This window comes from Mixophyes fleayi, chromosome 4 (assembly GCF_038048845.1).
Source record: "Mixophyes fleayi isolate aMixFle1 chromosome 4, aMixFle1.hap1, whole genome shotgun sequence".
Classification (NCBI taxonomy): domain Eukaryota; kingdom Metazoa; phylum Chordata; class Amphibia; order Anura; family Limnodynastidae; genus Mixophyes; species Mixophyes fleayi.
Genome location: NC_134405.1, coordinates 111,208,183 through 111,226,467, shown reverse-complemented (window position 1 = coordinate 111,226,467; position 18,285 = coordinate 111,208,183). Strand labels below are relative to the sequence as shown.

Here is an 18,285-nt window from a genome sequence, read left to right as displayed (position 1 = left end):
TCTGCCCCACTTTAAATGCTGTATCTGTTATTCTCCTCTAGCAGAAATAGCTTAGTCATTGGCTGATGTGAACATGTAATTGAAAGAATAAATCATTGACCTGTGCTGTGTATGTTTAGCTGGGGGCCTAGTGTACATAGCTGTGCTCTACTACTTTTCAAATCGGCTTTGTCTCCCCTGTATCCCTCTCCCATGCCATTTCCTGGTGGTCTTCTTGCTGTTGGTTGTGGTTTAACATTATTGGTATAAGGTAGCGATGGATTATGACAACAGAGGAGCTCTAGTGTGGAGCATTGATCAGCAGGCTCAGATTTACCCATTGAGTGATAGAGATGACTTATTTACAAGTTATTGTGGGACAGAGAAAAACAAGAGCCGAGTTCTGAAAAGTTGAGGAAAATATTAAGGGTGTTATATCTGGGAGGAAATGGATGTTAGGCCGGGTCCAACCCCTAAATTGTTTGTGATCTAGTTCTAGGGGTATATTTTCTAAACGGCGGTTCCGGTGAACAAACGATTCTCAGCGCTGTGCAGTCATTTTCTAAATTGGCATCGGATTTTCTCTTTAATAAAATTGCCGCTTTAAGAAAGTGATGCCTGAGATGTCAGAATTTCTGAGGATGCAGGTTCCATGACTAGCGTAAATCAGACTTGCCAACTCTCCCGAAATATCCGGGAGACTCCCGCATTTTGCGAGAGTCTCCCGGGCGAGTGTGGCAATCCCCCGCATCTGGATAATTCTGCCCACTTCTTAGTGAAGTGGGCAGAATTAAGTCCCAAACGCTGCAATTCCCGGTGAATCGCGGCGTTTGGCCCCGCCCCCCGCTGTCAAATGACGCATTTTGCGTCATCACGTCATGGGGGCAGGTCCAAAATGACGTCACTTGGAGCCCCGCCCCCCCGTCACGCCCACCTCCTCTGCAGGCTCCCGGATTTCACCAACAGAAAGTTGGTAAGTATGGCGTAAATATAGGAAGACGGGGTACAACCCTGCTTCATACCATTTCTCATCTGGAATAGGGAGGAAGAAAAACTAAAATCTCTGGGCAGCTGTGTTATGGTATAATGCCCTGTTAAAACCTTTTTCTGCATTATGAGCCACTACCAGAGCTGAGAGTGCCTTGTGGTTTGCAACATGTAGTTGACGATCCTTTTGGTGTTATCCGAGCTGTGCTCTACTTCTAAGAAGTTCAAGTGGTTGAGTTGGACAGTCTGTAAAATCACATAATCCAAGCAAGGAAAGAAAGAGGAATGTTTGTTGCAAATTGAAGCGTACGGTCAAGATAAATGAACAATTAAAAAAAGTGGTTTACTTAAAGCCATGAAACTGCAGCCTCCAAAGCGAACACCTGTGATCCAGTCTGAAGATGAAATGTAGGGTTGGGGAGTCACAAAACTGATATTTATGGTAACCTCTATGTGAAGCACAAAACCTGCACCTCTGAGAGGGAGAAAGTAAGATAACCTGAATATAAATATATATATATATCTATCTCAAAAGGGAGCCCCCCCCTCCCCCAACACTATCTGTTCCTTACTGGAAGTCATGATGGTGGATCTGCTATGATCCAGTAACTATGTTATGAGAGTTAAGCTAGGTACACACTACAGGGTTTTTGTGTAATAATCGGCTCAACCAGCCAACATACGACCGCTCGTTCAAAAGTCGGGTCAGTGTGTGTAGTGACACAATGGTCGAAAGTCTGCCCAAATGGAAGAATGTCACCTCATTTGGTTGGTCGTACTGTTAAATATTTTCGTTCCAATCTTGTTTCCGTTGTGTAGTGTGTATAAACTTCTGACCCATTATACAAAATTAAAATTATTGCTCACGACAACATGGCTGTAAAAAGTCGCTAACGGGACGGCCGCTCTTCCCTTTAGCGTCTAAAACAAGGCTAGTGTGTATGCAGTCCATGGACCGAGCGATCGGACCATCAATCGCATGTAAAATCGATCAGCATACAAAAGTTGGTGGCAAATTCTGTAGTGTGTACCCAGCTTTACTTTGTCTCAGAGATGAATTGTGAATTTTTAGTTTTGTGGCCTGATGAGTTGGAAACACAGAGTTGTTTTTGTGGTTTAAAGCAAGCTGTTCCAGTATATTAAGATCCTCATACGTTTCCTGGTTACATTTCAAGGCATCGTACATATGAACCGCATCGAGCCTTTATGGGAAGTTCTGCATTGTAGGATGAGGAGTAGATGCATATTTGGAGTCTTATCTTCCTATTAGCAAAGAATAGTTGACACCAGGGTTCCAAGAAGGATTAGAGCTGTACTAAAGGCAACCGCAGACTGATTCTTTATGCATTAATAAATATCCATTTAGTGTTTCATTCAGATATTTTTGTTTCCTATAAAGTCAGGATCCAAATTGGATTTATTTTACCATTAAGTAAATGTACATTAAACACTAAAACTGGTCTCTCAGTAACTGCCTCATAAATACTGAAGAGAGAAGAAAAATTCTTACAAACAATCCCCAGATTTTGTATATACCGAGACCTGAACTGAGCCTGCTCTGCAGGGATTATATAGCTGCTCTAACCAGTTGCTGCACCCTCGGGCTTGGTTTGAGGTGCACTTTGTGCTGATACAACCCTTGTCTGTTTCTATCAGTCCTGGTAGTGATTCAGAATGTGTTCTACACGGACAGCATTGCTTTGCTGGGTGATGGACCTCAAATTATGTCTATTTACACAACCGGCAAGCCCTCACATGATGCCAAACTTCTCTGTAACTAAAATATGTACCATAGCTATGTGACATTACTTGACTGAAGAACAAAAACATTGCAGGATCAATTTACTATATTTAGCAAGAACTTAAAGAAAATACAATGAAACCGTGTTATATTAAACCTTTGGTAAATGTGTATCTCCCTCTGTAATCCATCATAATGGCATCATGCACTGTAACTGTTAAGCTGCCCACACACAAGCCAATCCTGCTGCTCCACTTGAGTGCTGGGCAACAAAATTGCTGGTTGGTGCCACAAACGCAGTGTGTATGTCATCATATAACTAGAGCATATGTAGCTGTTGTAGGACCACTGTTCATAGATCATCAGACAGCTTTGTAGTGTGTTTTAATGTCTCTACTAAAACGTCAAAAGTAGAACTTTAGTCTTAAAATGTGTAACCAGCGGGAAAGTGGTGCCACCAACTTTCAGATATTTAGGCATTTTATATTAAAAGCTATTTGAGGGCTTAATGAGGTTTCAGTAGCCTCTGTTGTGGAGACTAACATAGAGGCCATTGGTTGTTTTTCAATCAACTAGTGGAAATTCATGGCACATTACTTGATGGCAAGTAATACAAAAAGTGACACTAACCTGTAACCCTGATAGGTGTAATAGCTTTTATGTCTGCTGTTCTTCCTCTGTGCTACAGGGATGAGAGGAACCAGTCCATCATTGTGAGTGGGGAATCTGGAGCAGGGAAGACGGTCTCCGCTAAATACGCCATGAGATACTTTGCTACAGTTAGCGGTTCTGCAAGTGAAGCCAACGTTGAAGAGAAGGTGTTGGCCTCTAATCCAATTATGGAGGTAAGAGTGAACCTCTAGTAACAGGTGTACCCACAGTATATTCATACAGCCATAGAGTAATGCTCAATCATGTTACATCCACTTTCCAAAGTGCAAAGCATGGAAGCAACTGAGATGGGCATGAAGAACGCAGTAAATGCTGTACCTGATTCGATTGGCTGTGTCTTCTTTTTGGTCAGGTGTCCTATTCTCTACATATATACTTAGTGGAAGTTTTATTCCTCCATCCTAGATTTCACTGATAGTTATCCGTGTGGCAAAGTGATTGAAGAGTCTGTAGCAGAAGTTATCTACATGTGATAGCAAAGACCCCATGTATAAATATTATCATGTAATGGTGAGCAATCTGTAACTGAATGCAAGGTGCATCTCATTCTATAATGACATGGGCTTCAATTAAGCCTCTACTTGCCTACTTTTTATATGTACACTCCGGGTGATGTGGAGTCCAGGTATAAAGATAAAATCAATTTGCATCATCATCATCTAGTCGGGGCAAGCCATATGATGGCACAGATAGCCTTGTCACAACACATCCCACCCAAGAGAACCCTCCCTCCAATAATATTGGGGGCACATTCAATTAAGTCTAGACATTGCGGATACGCGCATAAGTTGACAATACGGTTCCACAATATTGCAGATTTTCCCTTGAAACCCTACAGCAGGCCTGTCCACCTGCGGCCCTCCAGATGTTGTGAAACTACAAGTCCCAGCATGCCCTTCCAGCTATCAACAGGTTGTCTGCTGGCAAAGCATGCTGGGGCTTGTAGTTTCACAACACCTGGAGGGCCGCAGGTTGGACAGGCCTGCCCTACGGGGTGCACACTGAAATCTGTGATGTTGCGGTAGTGTGTTGTCAGTGGGAACACGTATCCGTGATGTTTAGACCTAATTGAATATTCCCCTTGGAGTCTCTTGGACATTTCGGAAGAGTAGACAATTATGGTTAAGCTCAATTTACTGAATCTTTCTATTCTTTTTAAAAATGTAATTTTCTTTCTTTCAGGTATAGGCAACAACATACACACGTGATATTATATGCAATCCTGTCTGTTTGTTAGTCTTACAGTGAGATAGACTAATTTTCCATTGTGTTTAAGCAGTATATATAATTGCACGTTGATGGCTTTTGTTCACTACAATAATTAATTGCATCATTTATTTTTTGTTTTATTTCTAAACTGTAAAGAAAACAGACCAATAATTTACTAGGCTAATTTGTGTTCAATGGTGTATATCTGCTTTTATTTAAAGGCGTGCACTTGTCAAATTCAAATTTCTCCCTTCACCTCAACCCTCTGACACTCCAATATATTGTTTTTAAAGTTATACGTAACTGGCCAGAGATTCCAATACTGTCTGAGTGCTGTGCAAACACTTCATACAGCTTATCTCCCTGATGCCAGTCTGTATGCGGCTTGTTCGGCCTGTAGCTCTCTTGCCCTTTTACTACACTGTAATGTGCTATATTCCATAGGCTTCATTTTGGTCCCATCACATATAGTTGCTTATGCTTTGCAAGAGGGCTTAGTGGCACTAACAAGTCTGCAAAGTCCAGGTTTCTTTGGGGCCAATTAAATTCGGTTGCGTTATTCTAGGAATAACACGGCCTGCGCAGTATTAACGTTACTACGGCAAAAGCGCGCAGTATTACAGAATTGTTTGCCTACATTTAGTAAATAATTGAAGTTCATTTGTAATGGCTTTACCCATCGACACGTACCCTGTACCTGCTCACAGTTGTAGACGTTTTGTGGTCTGAACCAATATTCAAGAGAATGTAGCCCATTCCTTTAGCTAAATCTGATGAAGTCACACTGGTTTTGCTCATGAAATGGCTGATGAGCTGTGTGCAGGCGATGGGAACACTTTAAAAGCCTTGAATGGATATAGAACAGAGTGGGTGCGCTCTGTATATACTATACTGGGAGAGGGAAGATTTTCATGATCCTGCATTTATTGATGAAGACAATTCTGTTCTGAAAAACTCTAGATGATAATAATGGCTCTGTCTCGAGGAAATTATTGAAATCATTCTTGTGTATAAAGCGTTCTTCTGCTGAGTGCCTGACATGATGTGCAGCTAAAAAACAGAGTCTTATGACCAAGTTCCCATGGTGAAAATCAGAGCAGATCTGTCAAAATCTATCTCGAGTACAATGAATGCGGAAAACAGACTTTACTAAATCAGATTTGTCTCCTAACACGGGCAGGTAATGAAGACATTCCTGACAGTTGTAATTCTGTTGTGTATGGTCAAAAGCCTCAAGATCCAGAGTTATAAGTGACACCTGCTTTTTCTTATGTTTTAGTGTTAACTCGCATCTATCCGCTTTTTGCACTTTTTTTCATATTTAATGCAGTAAATTAGGTCAAATCCGAGTCAATGCTGCCATTGTCACCATTGCATTCAAATTTTAATGACACATTTAAAATTTTAACATTAGACACATCCTATTTCTCTTATGTCATATGCGCGTTCCTACAAGTACTATAGACTGTATTGGTAAAAACTCATGTAAAATGCATCAAAACCCATCACTAAAACACGTCTAAAGTGTGCATGCATTTTTACATACTTTTCTAGTGCATTGGTGTGAATGACCCTTATAAATTTACATGTTTAACAAAAATGTGCACCTATCACCCGCACACAGTGGAAGCAGCTAGTTTGTGTGCTGTATCAATGAGAGTTTAAAGTTATCGCAATTCTTTTTTTTAATCCTTTCCAGACTAATGAGCTGCTCAGCTGACACGTGGCAGAGTGAGTGGCTGCCGCTTTCTCTCTTTCATGAACTTTAGTTGACAATTTTTGAAGATTACATCTAGGCCATTGAAGAATCTATACAGTAGACACTACTTATTTGGTAAAGATAAGTTAAAGTCTGTAAACGTCATGAACAGTGTCACATGATGTTTTCATCGGTCACATGCAAAACAATCCGAACTTGCGATGGAACAAACACATAAGAGCAGCAACATCAAGAACATAAATGCTACCAGTTTGTTGCACAGCCTATTAGTGCTCACAAACATATCATTTGCATGTTTCAGTCAAAGGCAAAGAGGATTCTATGAAGGGAATACTTGAACAGGCTTCTTAAATTTGCCCTTTATAACATATATTAACATTCACACACACATATGTAAAAGTTTCAGAAAAAGCTAAAGATATTTGAAATATTTGGGGTGGTTGTTCTCCTCATATAGACAATAAGCATCTTGTAAGTTATCCTCTTGTCAGACACTGAAGGGAATTTAAAATACAATAAATTACACTCTGCTGCATAGCAAATGACAATATAGTCACATGAAAAACATTTCACAAATATATTTGCAACGTTTCTGTTCAACTTTTTTCCCGGATAAGCTAAAGCAAGGCATGTCTTTAAATTTAGTATAGTGTACATTGACCAGCACAGTGAGACTAAGGTTTCTCTATTTCTACCAGTGCTGTGTCATGCTTTACCCTGAGCATCAATAATTAATTCATGTTTTTGACTTTCACCCACCTAATTTGACAGCAGCTAATTGCTAGTTTTAAACTTTGTGCTCTGCGTTTAAATGATAAAACATCCTTCACAGTTAACCGGGTAGAATAAAGAGGTCAGCAAATCATTGCTTTTGATGTTTATGTGAACGTTTGCTCGCTGCATGTTTACCCAGAATGGAATAGATAATTTAATATTTAAAGGCTCCTCCTGAGTGGATAAGTGGTATTTTATGGTTACTGCATTTGTACACGGTCTTATCACATGACCACCAGAAGTATGAGAACACGACATTCTCTAGTGCAAATGTGAGATGGAGAATAAGGATTTCAGAGCCGTTTTTATATGCAGGATAAGAAAAGCAAGTTGTAATATTGTCTCATGTCTATATAAAGGAGAGTGTTCCCTATTAATTTATGTCTTGTTTCTTTGGATATTCAAAGCACTCAGGGCTGGATTCAAGCCTGAAAGCGTCTTGCACGCAACTAGGTTTTAAAAAAGAGCATGGAATTGAAGTAATGCTGACCCTATTCAAATCCAAGATGATTTTTATTTGAATCTGGGTGTAAGTACGCTCTAGCTAAACAGTACTTGACGTAGGTAGACACACAGAACATATACCTCAGTATACGCACATGCATGTGTACAGTAAAGTTCACATCAGAACACATTAAACAAGATCGTAATATAAGAGCAACTCTTACATTTAGAATCTTTTATAGATATATTCTTTTTTAACACAGATATTTGCAATGTGTACTGTACACACAGTTCATTTTTATAGTCTGTATTACTTGGATACAGATGTTCTGTGCTAGCTGGTGGCACGCATACTTATCAGACTGTCGTCACAGTTATCACTATCAGTCGGCACTTACACCTGACCTGTAGTCTGTGCAAATGGTACTGATGCAGCCAAGTGTACTTAGGAGTAACCGAAGATTCGAATCGTCCGTATCTGCGTTGCAGTGCCCTTACCATACATTGGCTACAGTAAGCCCCTTCTCTCCCCTGTTCTGCCTCTGTAGTCATAGGCAGTGTCATTTGCGTTCAGACATGAATTGGATGCTGTTACATTTATTGGCGTAAGGGCCGTTTATGAGCACGTGCAGAGCTCTTTCATGCACTTTGCAAATGGATATACGTCTGAACATGAACCAGGCTCTTAGGGGCAGATTCAATTGGCCGCGTTAATGTAAAAAGTAAAGTGGCCTGCGCGCTATTACAGCTGTTATGGTAATAGTGCACGTAATTAAATATAATGCGGTAAATATAATGCGGTAATTTCAACGCCAGGTTTTTGCTCGCGGCATGACCGTATTAACGGTATTATCTTTAACGCTGCGTTAGTTGTGGCTAAATAGAATCTGCCCCTTAGTGTTCAAAATATGTTTATTATATTTTGTTATTTTAGCAAGCTGATCTTTTTCTGTGCTGTGTTTCCCCGATAATCTCTGTTGTAGGACTAACAGTGAATTAAGCATTCAAAGCTTCCCCCGCTATATATTCCAGCAATTATACATCTGCAAACAGCTTGCATTTGCTTGTCATTTACATGAAATGTAATTGCACATTAATAGGCCTGTTTGTATACTGTAAATATATATACTTGAAATATATTTTAACATGCAAGTGACAGCATTGTTGCAATTCAACTGAGATTTATAAGGAGAGTAATTTGTTTTCCTTCAGTAAATTTAGGGAATTTTAAGGTCATTTCTCTTGGGTGAGAAGGGTCACGTTTAATGGATCAATGCATAAACCAATTAGCTGGATAGGTATGGTGCTTATACATTCTTTCTTATTAATGCCCAAGTCAGCACTGAGCATGAGAAGAAGTTGAGATAAATTGTGTTTGAGGCTCCTTTGAAACTGTAATATCTCTTGTCTGGCTTATTTCTCAGTGTGGAGCTAAAGTGCTGTTGCTACATTTTCTGAAACTAGCAGGGTATATACAGTGGCGGGCTGGTCCGGGCCGCTCAGTCTAGCGGCTGTTCGGGCCGGCCGCCTCCCCCCATCCTCCGCCGTGGATGGAAAAAAATGTTTTATATTACGCAATGCGGCCGCGTCAGCGCACAGGCGGCGGCATCACATGACACGCGATGCGGCTGCGTCATTATGACACGGCCGCATCGCGTGTCATGTGATGCGGCCGCCTGTGCGCCCCCCGGGCTGATACCTCCCAGCCCGCGCCTGGGTATATAGAATAAATGTATTGTGATCCCTTCTGCTCTGCAGTCCTGATTTTAATGAAAATGAAATGAGTGACAAAGATTGTTAAGTTGAGATAAGTTTCGAAAACATGGACACATAAATATTGGTGGGGGGTGGGGGTGAAGGAGGACGGATTTCAATTATGTGTTCGTTTGTCCCTACCATGTATTAACCTGGCATGGAAGGTGAGTGGTTGCTACCAGTGTATTAGCCTAGGGCAGCATGAACCCTTAATCCATCCCTGACAGCAGCACATGTTCCTGATATGGGAGTTTCAATATCGATTTCCCTGAAATTGTCGACAAACTTCTCTTTTAAAAACCTAACCAAGACCCCTTTCTGACCTTACATTGGGCAGCAGGGATTGCTTAGTGCTCTAGATCAGCAGTGTAAATGTTTGACATATAGGAGATATTCATGCAGTATTTGTGCATTGCAGTGAACTTTCATGCATGTCTTACATAATTTTGTACTAAATTTCTTGTATGTATAAAAATGTTTTTAATGGATTTATATCAATTCTTAATGTAATGTTTTACTTCTAAGTGGTCATGATAATCAGCATCCTAATCTGTGAACTCACCAGGCCTGATTTATTAAGGAAAGTGATATCCTTTTAAGGGTGACCAACAAAAACTAAATACAGAACATTCTCAACACTGGACTAAGGTTAACAATTGGCTAAAAGTGACTTTAGAAATTATGATTATTACTATAGTTCATTTTGAGTTTAACTTTAAAGTTGATTAGATGCTCTGAGCTAAGAACTCAATAGTGTTCTTCATGCATCAGAATATTTTTTTCTCATTTTTAGTTAACAATGTGACAAACAGCCCATATACTGTTAACAAAAATGTTTAAATTCTGAAAGTGTCAGTTATTATTGTACATCTCTAGCTTGCTGGTACTTTCATTGATTGGCATTGATAAATTTGATTATATGTTCTTAAATGTAACACACAACTTATAGACAAACCTGCAAACTGACCTTCTTTTTTCACTGTGTATAGTGTAATTTCCAGAGTGCAATCAGTTTGTCTCTGCATAATTGGACTTGGGAAGTATCACCTGAATGATGCCAGGTTAATGTAATCCTGAAAACTAAATGTGGGGTTTCAGCTCGTTCATGTAAAATAAAAAATCTACTGTCATGCTTCATTCAAACATGTTTTCTTGTTGTGTTCAAAGAGGCTAAATCTTCTCAACACTGTTGATCATAACCTGTTGTTTACTAACATTTTACACATTTAACAATAATGGACTGGAAAATAAAAAACAATAATAAACTCTATAAATTCTGAAATCTATCTTTTCAGGTTACATTTTCACATTCCTTGTTTTATTGAGCTCAGTCATCGTCTCTGTGTTTTCACAGTCCATAGGGAATGCAAAGACCACTAGGAATGATAACAGCAGTCGCTTTGGAAAATACATAGAGATTGGGTTTGATAAAAGGTATCGGATTATTGGTGCCCACATGCGGACTTACCTACTGGAGAAATCGCGGGTGGTGTTTCAAGTAGGTATTCTCAGTGTCACCAAAGAAATGGAGGGAATGCCGCCATGCTGAACTATTGTGTCGTCTTCATTTGTTTTTGTTTTTGTTAGGTTATTGTAGCCATTTTCTTAACACATAGGGTGGTGTGTTTCTCCTCTATTTAGTGCTCACTATCCTGATTGGTTACCTGATTGGTTAGTAGGCTTGCACCAGGCTATCTAGTACATACCTATTGGTGCACAGTTAGTTTTCTATATACATATGTGTACTGTGTCCTATAACAACAGAGCATTTGTGCAAAGATTAAAGCATTGGGTTAATCTTAGTTTGGTGCATTGGGCCTAACACTTGGTGATCATGCTGCTTGGGCTGAGTGAATGCACTGTGTAGGCTGTTAAGGTTATCTGAGCACATGTTATACACTGGGGCACTCAGATCATAAGGTTGGATTGGAATTGCTGTATGGTGCTTTTCATCCACCACCTTCCTGCTGGCTTGCTTTATTTGTTATTACGCATTGGTCTTCAATTCTAACCTACTTTGTGTTTTGCTGAAAAATAAAATTGTTTCCAAAGCCCAAATGAATAGATATTTCTGGAAGTGCATGTTCTTAATGCAGGTGCTTCTTCAGTATCTCTACTGCTTAGCTCGCATATATTTATCTCCATATGATTTAATGCATGCTGAGATGATGTCTGAGTATCTTCTCCAAGAATAATGCAGTAATATGGATGTTATCTGTTTCTCTCCATGCCACATTGGGTTTGTTTTTTCAGGCAGAAGAGGAGAGAAATTATCACATATTTTACCAGCTGTGTGCCTCTGCTTCTCTACCAGAGTTCAGTATGCTTAAACTGGGTACGTTACAAATCCTGATCCAACCAAGGTCTCATAACTGGGGGCGGGTTATTGGAGGCTGTATTACACTGCTGACCAGGCCAAGACGTTCCTTAATCATAATATAGCAATTGTTATTTTAGCAGAGGTAATTGTCTATAATGTGACATTAGAGACCTACCCATATCGTTCTACTAAATAGTATCCTAATAGTGTGTCAAATACGAATATACCTAAATTAACTGATAAAAACTTTTTTTGTTTGTTTTTTAATAGACCTGCAATACAAAGTCATGGACACAGTAACCCATGCATTTTACCTTTCTAAAAGTTTAATCAAAAGTCAACAATTAAGCCAAGACAATTAAAGTGCTTTGGTCACATACACATGGCGGAGGCAGGCTTTTTGTTGGCTGAACTGTTAAAGTAATAATTTAATTTCTTCAGCAAAAGAAACTTTAAGAATAAAATTATATCATTGTTTATTTACAAAAGAAAAGCTTGCGCTGTGATAATATCACTCTCATTTTCAGTCTCTGAAAACTCTGGTCTTTGACACCAGACAATTATTTTTAGTACCAGCAAAAGTAGATTGTACTACAATTTACAAATGTCATATTACAGTTGGCTGAGAAGGTATATAGGCGTCTCTTGATCCTTTTTTCTCCCCTGGATGGAATGGAGACTTTGGAGAAGTTTGTGCAAGTCTTTGTTCATCAACTCTAATTAGAAGCATCTGTTCTTTAAATTAACTCCTTCATTCCTGTTCATGTCCCTCTCATCAGCTCACACGCAAGGATCCATTTGACATAATACCACATCAAATATTAATGATCTACTAAAATAAGATAAAACAATGTAAATATTTTCATATTCGTAAATTGTCTTCATCCAAAATAAAAAATCTTTGACAGAACCAATATTGATAAGATTTTAATGAGACATCACTGAGGCCTTCATTATCTGATCATTCAGAAGTACAGTATTAGAGTCTAATTTAACACCTCACATTCACATTGCGTTTATCAGAATTGTACGTAGTAATAATTTCTTTATAATAGGGAATGCCAACAGTTTCCACTACACCATGCAAGGCGGAAGTCCTGTGATTGCGGGAGTTGATGATGCAAAAGAACTAAAAAACACGAGGAAAGCTTGTGCTCTACTAGGTAAGACTTGTCATGTCTCTTTCATGGATCACTCTTGCACATGACAAATACTGTTCAGTTTCCCTAGCCATAGTTAACTCTAATCCTATACTTTGGAGTTTTACTTTACTTTTTGTTCTCAGGAATTGGAGATTTGTATCAGATGGGAATTTTTAGAATATTAGCTGGTATACTTCACCTGGGAAATGTGCAATTTAAATCTCGGGATTCAGACAGTTGTATTATTCCGGTAAGTCTAATTTAGAATTATATATATTTATCCCCATTCACCAACATGTTATATTGCGCAATATGAATTATTTACTAGAGCTTAGACCTAACAAATATAATAGAGGTTATATGGTCTCTTATCCATAGCCGTGTTATCCAGATTGAAAAATAACATAAATTATTGCTGCTGTTCTGTTATTTTGTCATACTCCCAGATATGATGACCAGCAGTCTATTTATTAAACATTGAAAAGGCCTCGCTCCTTTGAAAACGGGAGTCTCTTACTTAGCATGGCGGTAGCCTTTTATAGACCTCGCCATGCTATTTCCTTGAAAAGCCTATTAAACAAGGACTGCTGTGATACATGTACTGCAGCAAACCTCTGTTTGCTATCACCATCTCAGGATAGCGATATCTGAAAACAGTTAAAGGAAACATTGCTTTATTATTTATTATAGGCAGAATTATGAATGAAATTAGTGTAATTATAATTCAAGTTGCAGAAATGAATACATAGATCTCCTAACAAAGTGTTTCTACAGCCAGAATGTGAAGTGTTAGCACCTATGGTTTGACTGTGGCGTAAAATTAATATTATTCTAAACCTGCTTCTTACAAGATGACAGAATGACATTTTATTTGTTTGTAATATAACTTCTATAGTGTTTGTTTGCTTATTATGCAGCCAAAGCATGAGCCACTTCTTATATTTTGTGATCTGATGGGAGTGGACTACGAAGAGTTGTCACACTGGCTCTGCCATCGGAAACTGGTCACTGCTGCCGAGACCTACATCAAGCCGATTTCACGGCTACAGGCCACCAATGCTAGGGACGCCCTGTCCAAGCACATCTACGCATACCTCTTTAACTGGATCGTGTGTCATGTCAACAAATCACTTCATACATCTGCCAAGCAAAATTCATTTATTGGAGTCTTGGATATTTATGGGTAAATAGCCATTTCCAATCAATATTTATCTATGGAGTTAAATGATTATATCTTGTAAATGATATCACTGAACTTGTCAAACAGTTCTTATAAATACCTACTGTTGTTTTTTGACAGATCAAATGACTGCAAAAAACCCCCAATAATAATTGAAAAGTAAGCTAATGTGTCTTACAATAGGTAGTTTTAGGTGTTTAATCATAAACTATATTACTTTATGACAACAGATCTATATTCATTTTGCTAAAAGTATTTTAATTAAAAAAAAATATATAATTACGTTTATTATCATCATCAGCTATTTATATAGCATTACTAATTCCGCAGCGCTGCACAGAGAACCCATTCACATCAATCCCTGCCCGATAGGAGCTTACAATCTAAATTCCCTAATATTCACACACACAGACAGAGAGACTAGGTTCAATTTTATAGTAGCCAATTAATCTATTGGTATGTTTTTGGAATGTGGGAGGAAACCAGAGCACCTGGAGGAAACTCACACAAACACGGGGAGAACATACAAACTCCACACAGATAAGGACATGGTCGGGAATTGAATTCATGACCCCAGTGCTGTGAGGCAGAAGTGCTAACCACTAAGCCACTATGCTGCCCCAATATCTCTTCCTTTTACTTTATTGAGGATTTTCTAATATATTAGCTATTATATATAACAGAAAATTATAATTTTTTCAAGTGGTGTCCATATTGGTGTATTTATGTGCTGGTGCTAAACTCAGTGTACGGCTGTTGGTCCTTACTATATATTAAATCGGCTATACTAAGCCGTGGCCTATAATCTTGCATACTTTTTTAGTGTTGAATGAGTTTTGTAATCCACAGATTAACTTTGTTTCCTCCAGAGAAGTTAAAGCTAATGTAACGTGACCTGAAAATGTTTTTTAAACCAAATCTTTCTTAACATGTCTGTCCGTTTCTCTAATGTAATATTTTCTTCTTAATATTTTACTTAAATGCAGAAGACCTCTGCACAATGTGACTGACTTTCACATTGCTTTGTGAAATTCTGAAGTCTGTCACAAGAGAACAATGGATGAAGTTCTCTTGGAGATTGTAGTTTGGCTAGCATTTAATTATAAATCATAATCTATTATTTACCCACAATGCCACCTTCTTTAAGACTACATAGAAAAACAGAGTTGAATATTTGGATAAACAAGTCTAGTCAACTCCTTCTAATGTCCATCACTTGTTATAGGTAACATTTTTATTTAAAGATACTATATATTCACATCAGATGAACAAGTTGCTGCACCCAATGGTTGTTTTAATCACTACTTAATGGATATTACTATGTGTATCCTTTTCCCGGGATGGAGTGTATATATTATATGAGTGTGTAATACTGTAATGGCTGATAACAATGACCAATAGGTTGTATCACATGCAGCTACACAATTTAGATGTGCATACAATGTTAACCATCTTGATTTCTTTCAGGGTATGAACACTTCTGTATATAAAGATGCCTTTTCATATAGGTTTATGTTGTATATTAGTGACTTTTTAAATAATTGCAATGATCTTATGTTGTCATTCATTCTAGAATAATGTATGTGTGTTCTTCCAGTAGTTATTTCTAAATTGTGTTAATATTTTCTTGTAGTAATGTTAGGGATGTGGAGTGGAACACATATATACTTACATTTGCTCTCTGTACTCGTAGGTTTGAAACGTTTGAAATCAACAGCTTTGAACAGTTTTGCATCAATTACGCCAATGAGAAGCTGCAGCAGCAGTTCAACCTGGTGAGGAGTTACTGGCATCCTCATTGGCCATTCTCTCTACCCTATAGGTCATTCTTTCTGAGTTATACATTCATTTAGTTTTACTCCTTCTATGTGTCAAATATCATGGGGTGTGCAGGTAATATTTGTTTTGGACCATAGTAAGTGACTATCCAGGTAAACTAAGCACGGCTCCATAATGCTGTACATGCAGTCTGCAAAAATGGGCTTGTTTGGTCAAATTAGGAAAAATGAGACTTGATACATAATAAAGATGTATAAAGGTGCAGGTTTTTCAAACTCGTATTTTCATGAACTCTTAAGTGTGTTGATTTACTCTTACAGGACAGGGCAGATTATTCCTGACCCCAAAGATGCCAATCTGGTTTTAATTTCTGTTGGTGAATTTTCTGATACTACCTCAAGTGATACAAAATGTCACAGTTTAACCCCCCTTACAGTAAAAAAATCTTTCCTATGCTGGTGAAACCATCCCTCTTTAATTTGCATGTAGATGTCCCTTTGTCCTCCGTATGGTGTCCTTAGTGCAAAGAGTTAAATTGACAAATCTTTATTTGGAACTTGAATATATTTTTACATATTAATTGGGTAACCTCTGAGACCTCTTTTTCAAAAGAAAACAAGCCTAGTTTTTTCGAACCACTCCTAATTTAACCCCTTCCTTTCACTTTTATTAATGAGGTTACTCGTTTCGAACCCTCTTGAATACTCCTATATATATTTATAGTGAAGTGTCCAAAACTGCTCCACATATTTCAACTTTGGTCTAAATAGTGACTTATACAATGGTAATACTATGCTATGTGTGCATCCTATGCATTCATCCCCATTTGTATGCATTCCAGGATTTTGTATGCCTTTGCAGCTACTGCCTGGCACTGTATGTTGCTACTCTGCCTTCTGTCAACTCGTTAAAAAGTCCTTTTCCGTTTCCAGTTTCTAATGTTGTTTTACATTTTATTAAACATTTTCCTGTGCAGATGTGATTTTTCATGTAAAGTCCATCACATGTAGACCTTTTATGGGCTGGAACAAACTATTCAACACAATAAAACTCTATGGCCAGTTGGGTGTATTTACCATATTTTACTTGAAGTTTGGGGTGTTTTAGACCTTTCTTTCATATTGTACATTCCCGTATTTGACATACTTTTTACTAGTCCCTTGAAAAATTAGAAATAGGTATTTGACTTTAAATGACAACATCTTTGAAAATGCTCTGTAAAATGAAGTGGAGCTGTACATTATAATTTATTACACTAAGGGGCGTATTCAATTGTTCCTCCGGCCGCCGGAAAAACGAGCGCTCTAAAACTATTACCGTTTATACGGTAATTACTCGCTGAATTTGCTGCGAGATGAAATTCAGCGACTAAGCTACCGTGTTAACGTTTTTTGCGCGCAATATTACCATTGAAACGGTAATAGTTTTAACGCGCTCGTTTTTCCGGCGGCCGGAGGAACAATTGAATACCCCCATAAGAATTGATTGTTTTGGGTTTGTATTTAGTTTATGATTTTCCGCCTGTTGATTATGTTATCTATAGAGATTCGTATAAATATTTTCACAGTTACATTTGTTCGTTTTCTAGCGGAACAGATGGCTAAGTTTGATTGTATTTCATTTTGCACAATATGTTGACAATTTATATTTTCATCACCAGTTTTAGGGTATATGAAGGCGTATGTGCTGATGGAATTCTACCAACACAAATCAAAAGCCTCAAATGTTGTGTCCAGTTTATATTTTTGTTTGGTTTGTGTACTTATGGTTCAATAAATAGGATCTATGGTTTTGTATTCGCTTCCACATAGACAGCTCTTGAATATGCTTCCACGTGACTTCCTTACTCTGGACAGTCATCGTTAAGTTATTATAGACTACTGTATCTCTAAAAACCCAATGGGTAAACCATAGACTCAAAGGACCCCTATGTTTAATGCCATACTTAAGACTTCTTTTCCTGAATGGTATAAGAGGGACATCATTACACAACAGAAATATAAATCAAAACTATACTGGTGCAGATGTTATTTTTGTATATTGTGTCTCTATTACAGGGACGTAGTGTTGCACAAGTGCAGTATAGATGTGGTGCCGTAGGAAGTATTTCCTTTAGAGCGATATTAAGCTTAATTTTGTATTATTATTATTATTATTAATTTTTATTATTATTAATTTTTATTTATAAGGCGCCACTAGGTGTCCGCGGCACCGTACAGAGACAAACGAAATAACAATGCGAGGAGAGATGGCACAGAACAGTAAACAATAATCACAGTACTCAGTGAGCTCAAGGCACAGCTAGAGGGGCGGGGGAAGGTCAGCCAACAACGGCACCAAGTAGGGAGGGCACGGATTAGAGGGAGACCCCCAGGAGAAGAGGGACCTCAAGGAGTAAGGCTAGGTAGCTGGCGAGCAGAGTAAAAGTGGTGAAGACAGGAGGAGAGAAGACCCTGCTCAAAGGAGCGTACAATCTAAGGGGAGAAGAAGACTGACAGAGAGACACAGGGGAGAGAGGGAGAGAAGGAGGAACGGAGAATAAGGATAGGGGAAGGGGAATGAGGGGGAAGAGTCAGAAGAAAA

The 18,285-nt window shown here is 38.4% G+C and overlaps 1 protein-coding gene across 9 annotated transcripts in view; it reads left to right on the top strand.

Moving 5' to 3' along the window:
- The window catches only part of MYO5A (myosin VA), a 128,916-nt gene that overhangs the window by 64,272 nt on the left and 46,359 nt on the right, over positions 1-18,285 (top strand). For all 9 annotated transcript variants that reach the window (XM_075208012.1, XM_075208013.1, XM_075208010.1 and 6 more), the window contains exons 5-11: positions 3,396-3,552; positions 10,636-10,779; positions 11,535-11,616; positions 12,657-12,764; positions 12,887-12,993; positions 13,661-13,926; positions 15,617-15,698. In XM_075208012.1, the coding sequence (XP_075064113.1) occupies positions 3,396-3,552; positions 10,636-10,779; positions 11,535-11,616; positions 12,657-12,764; positions 12,887-12,993; positions 13,661-13,926; positions 15,617-15,698 (946 nt within the window). The remainder of the gene's footprint in view (positions 1-3,395; positions 3,553-10,635; positions 10,780-11,534; positions 11,617-12,656; positions 12,765-12,886; positions 12,994-13,660; positions 13,927-15,616; positions 15,699-18,285) is intronic.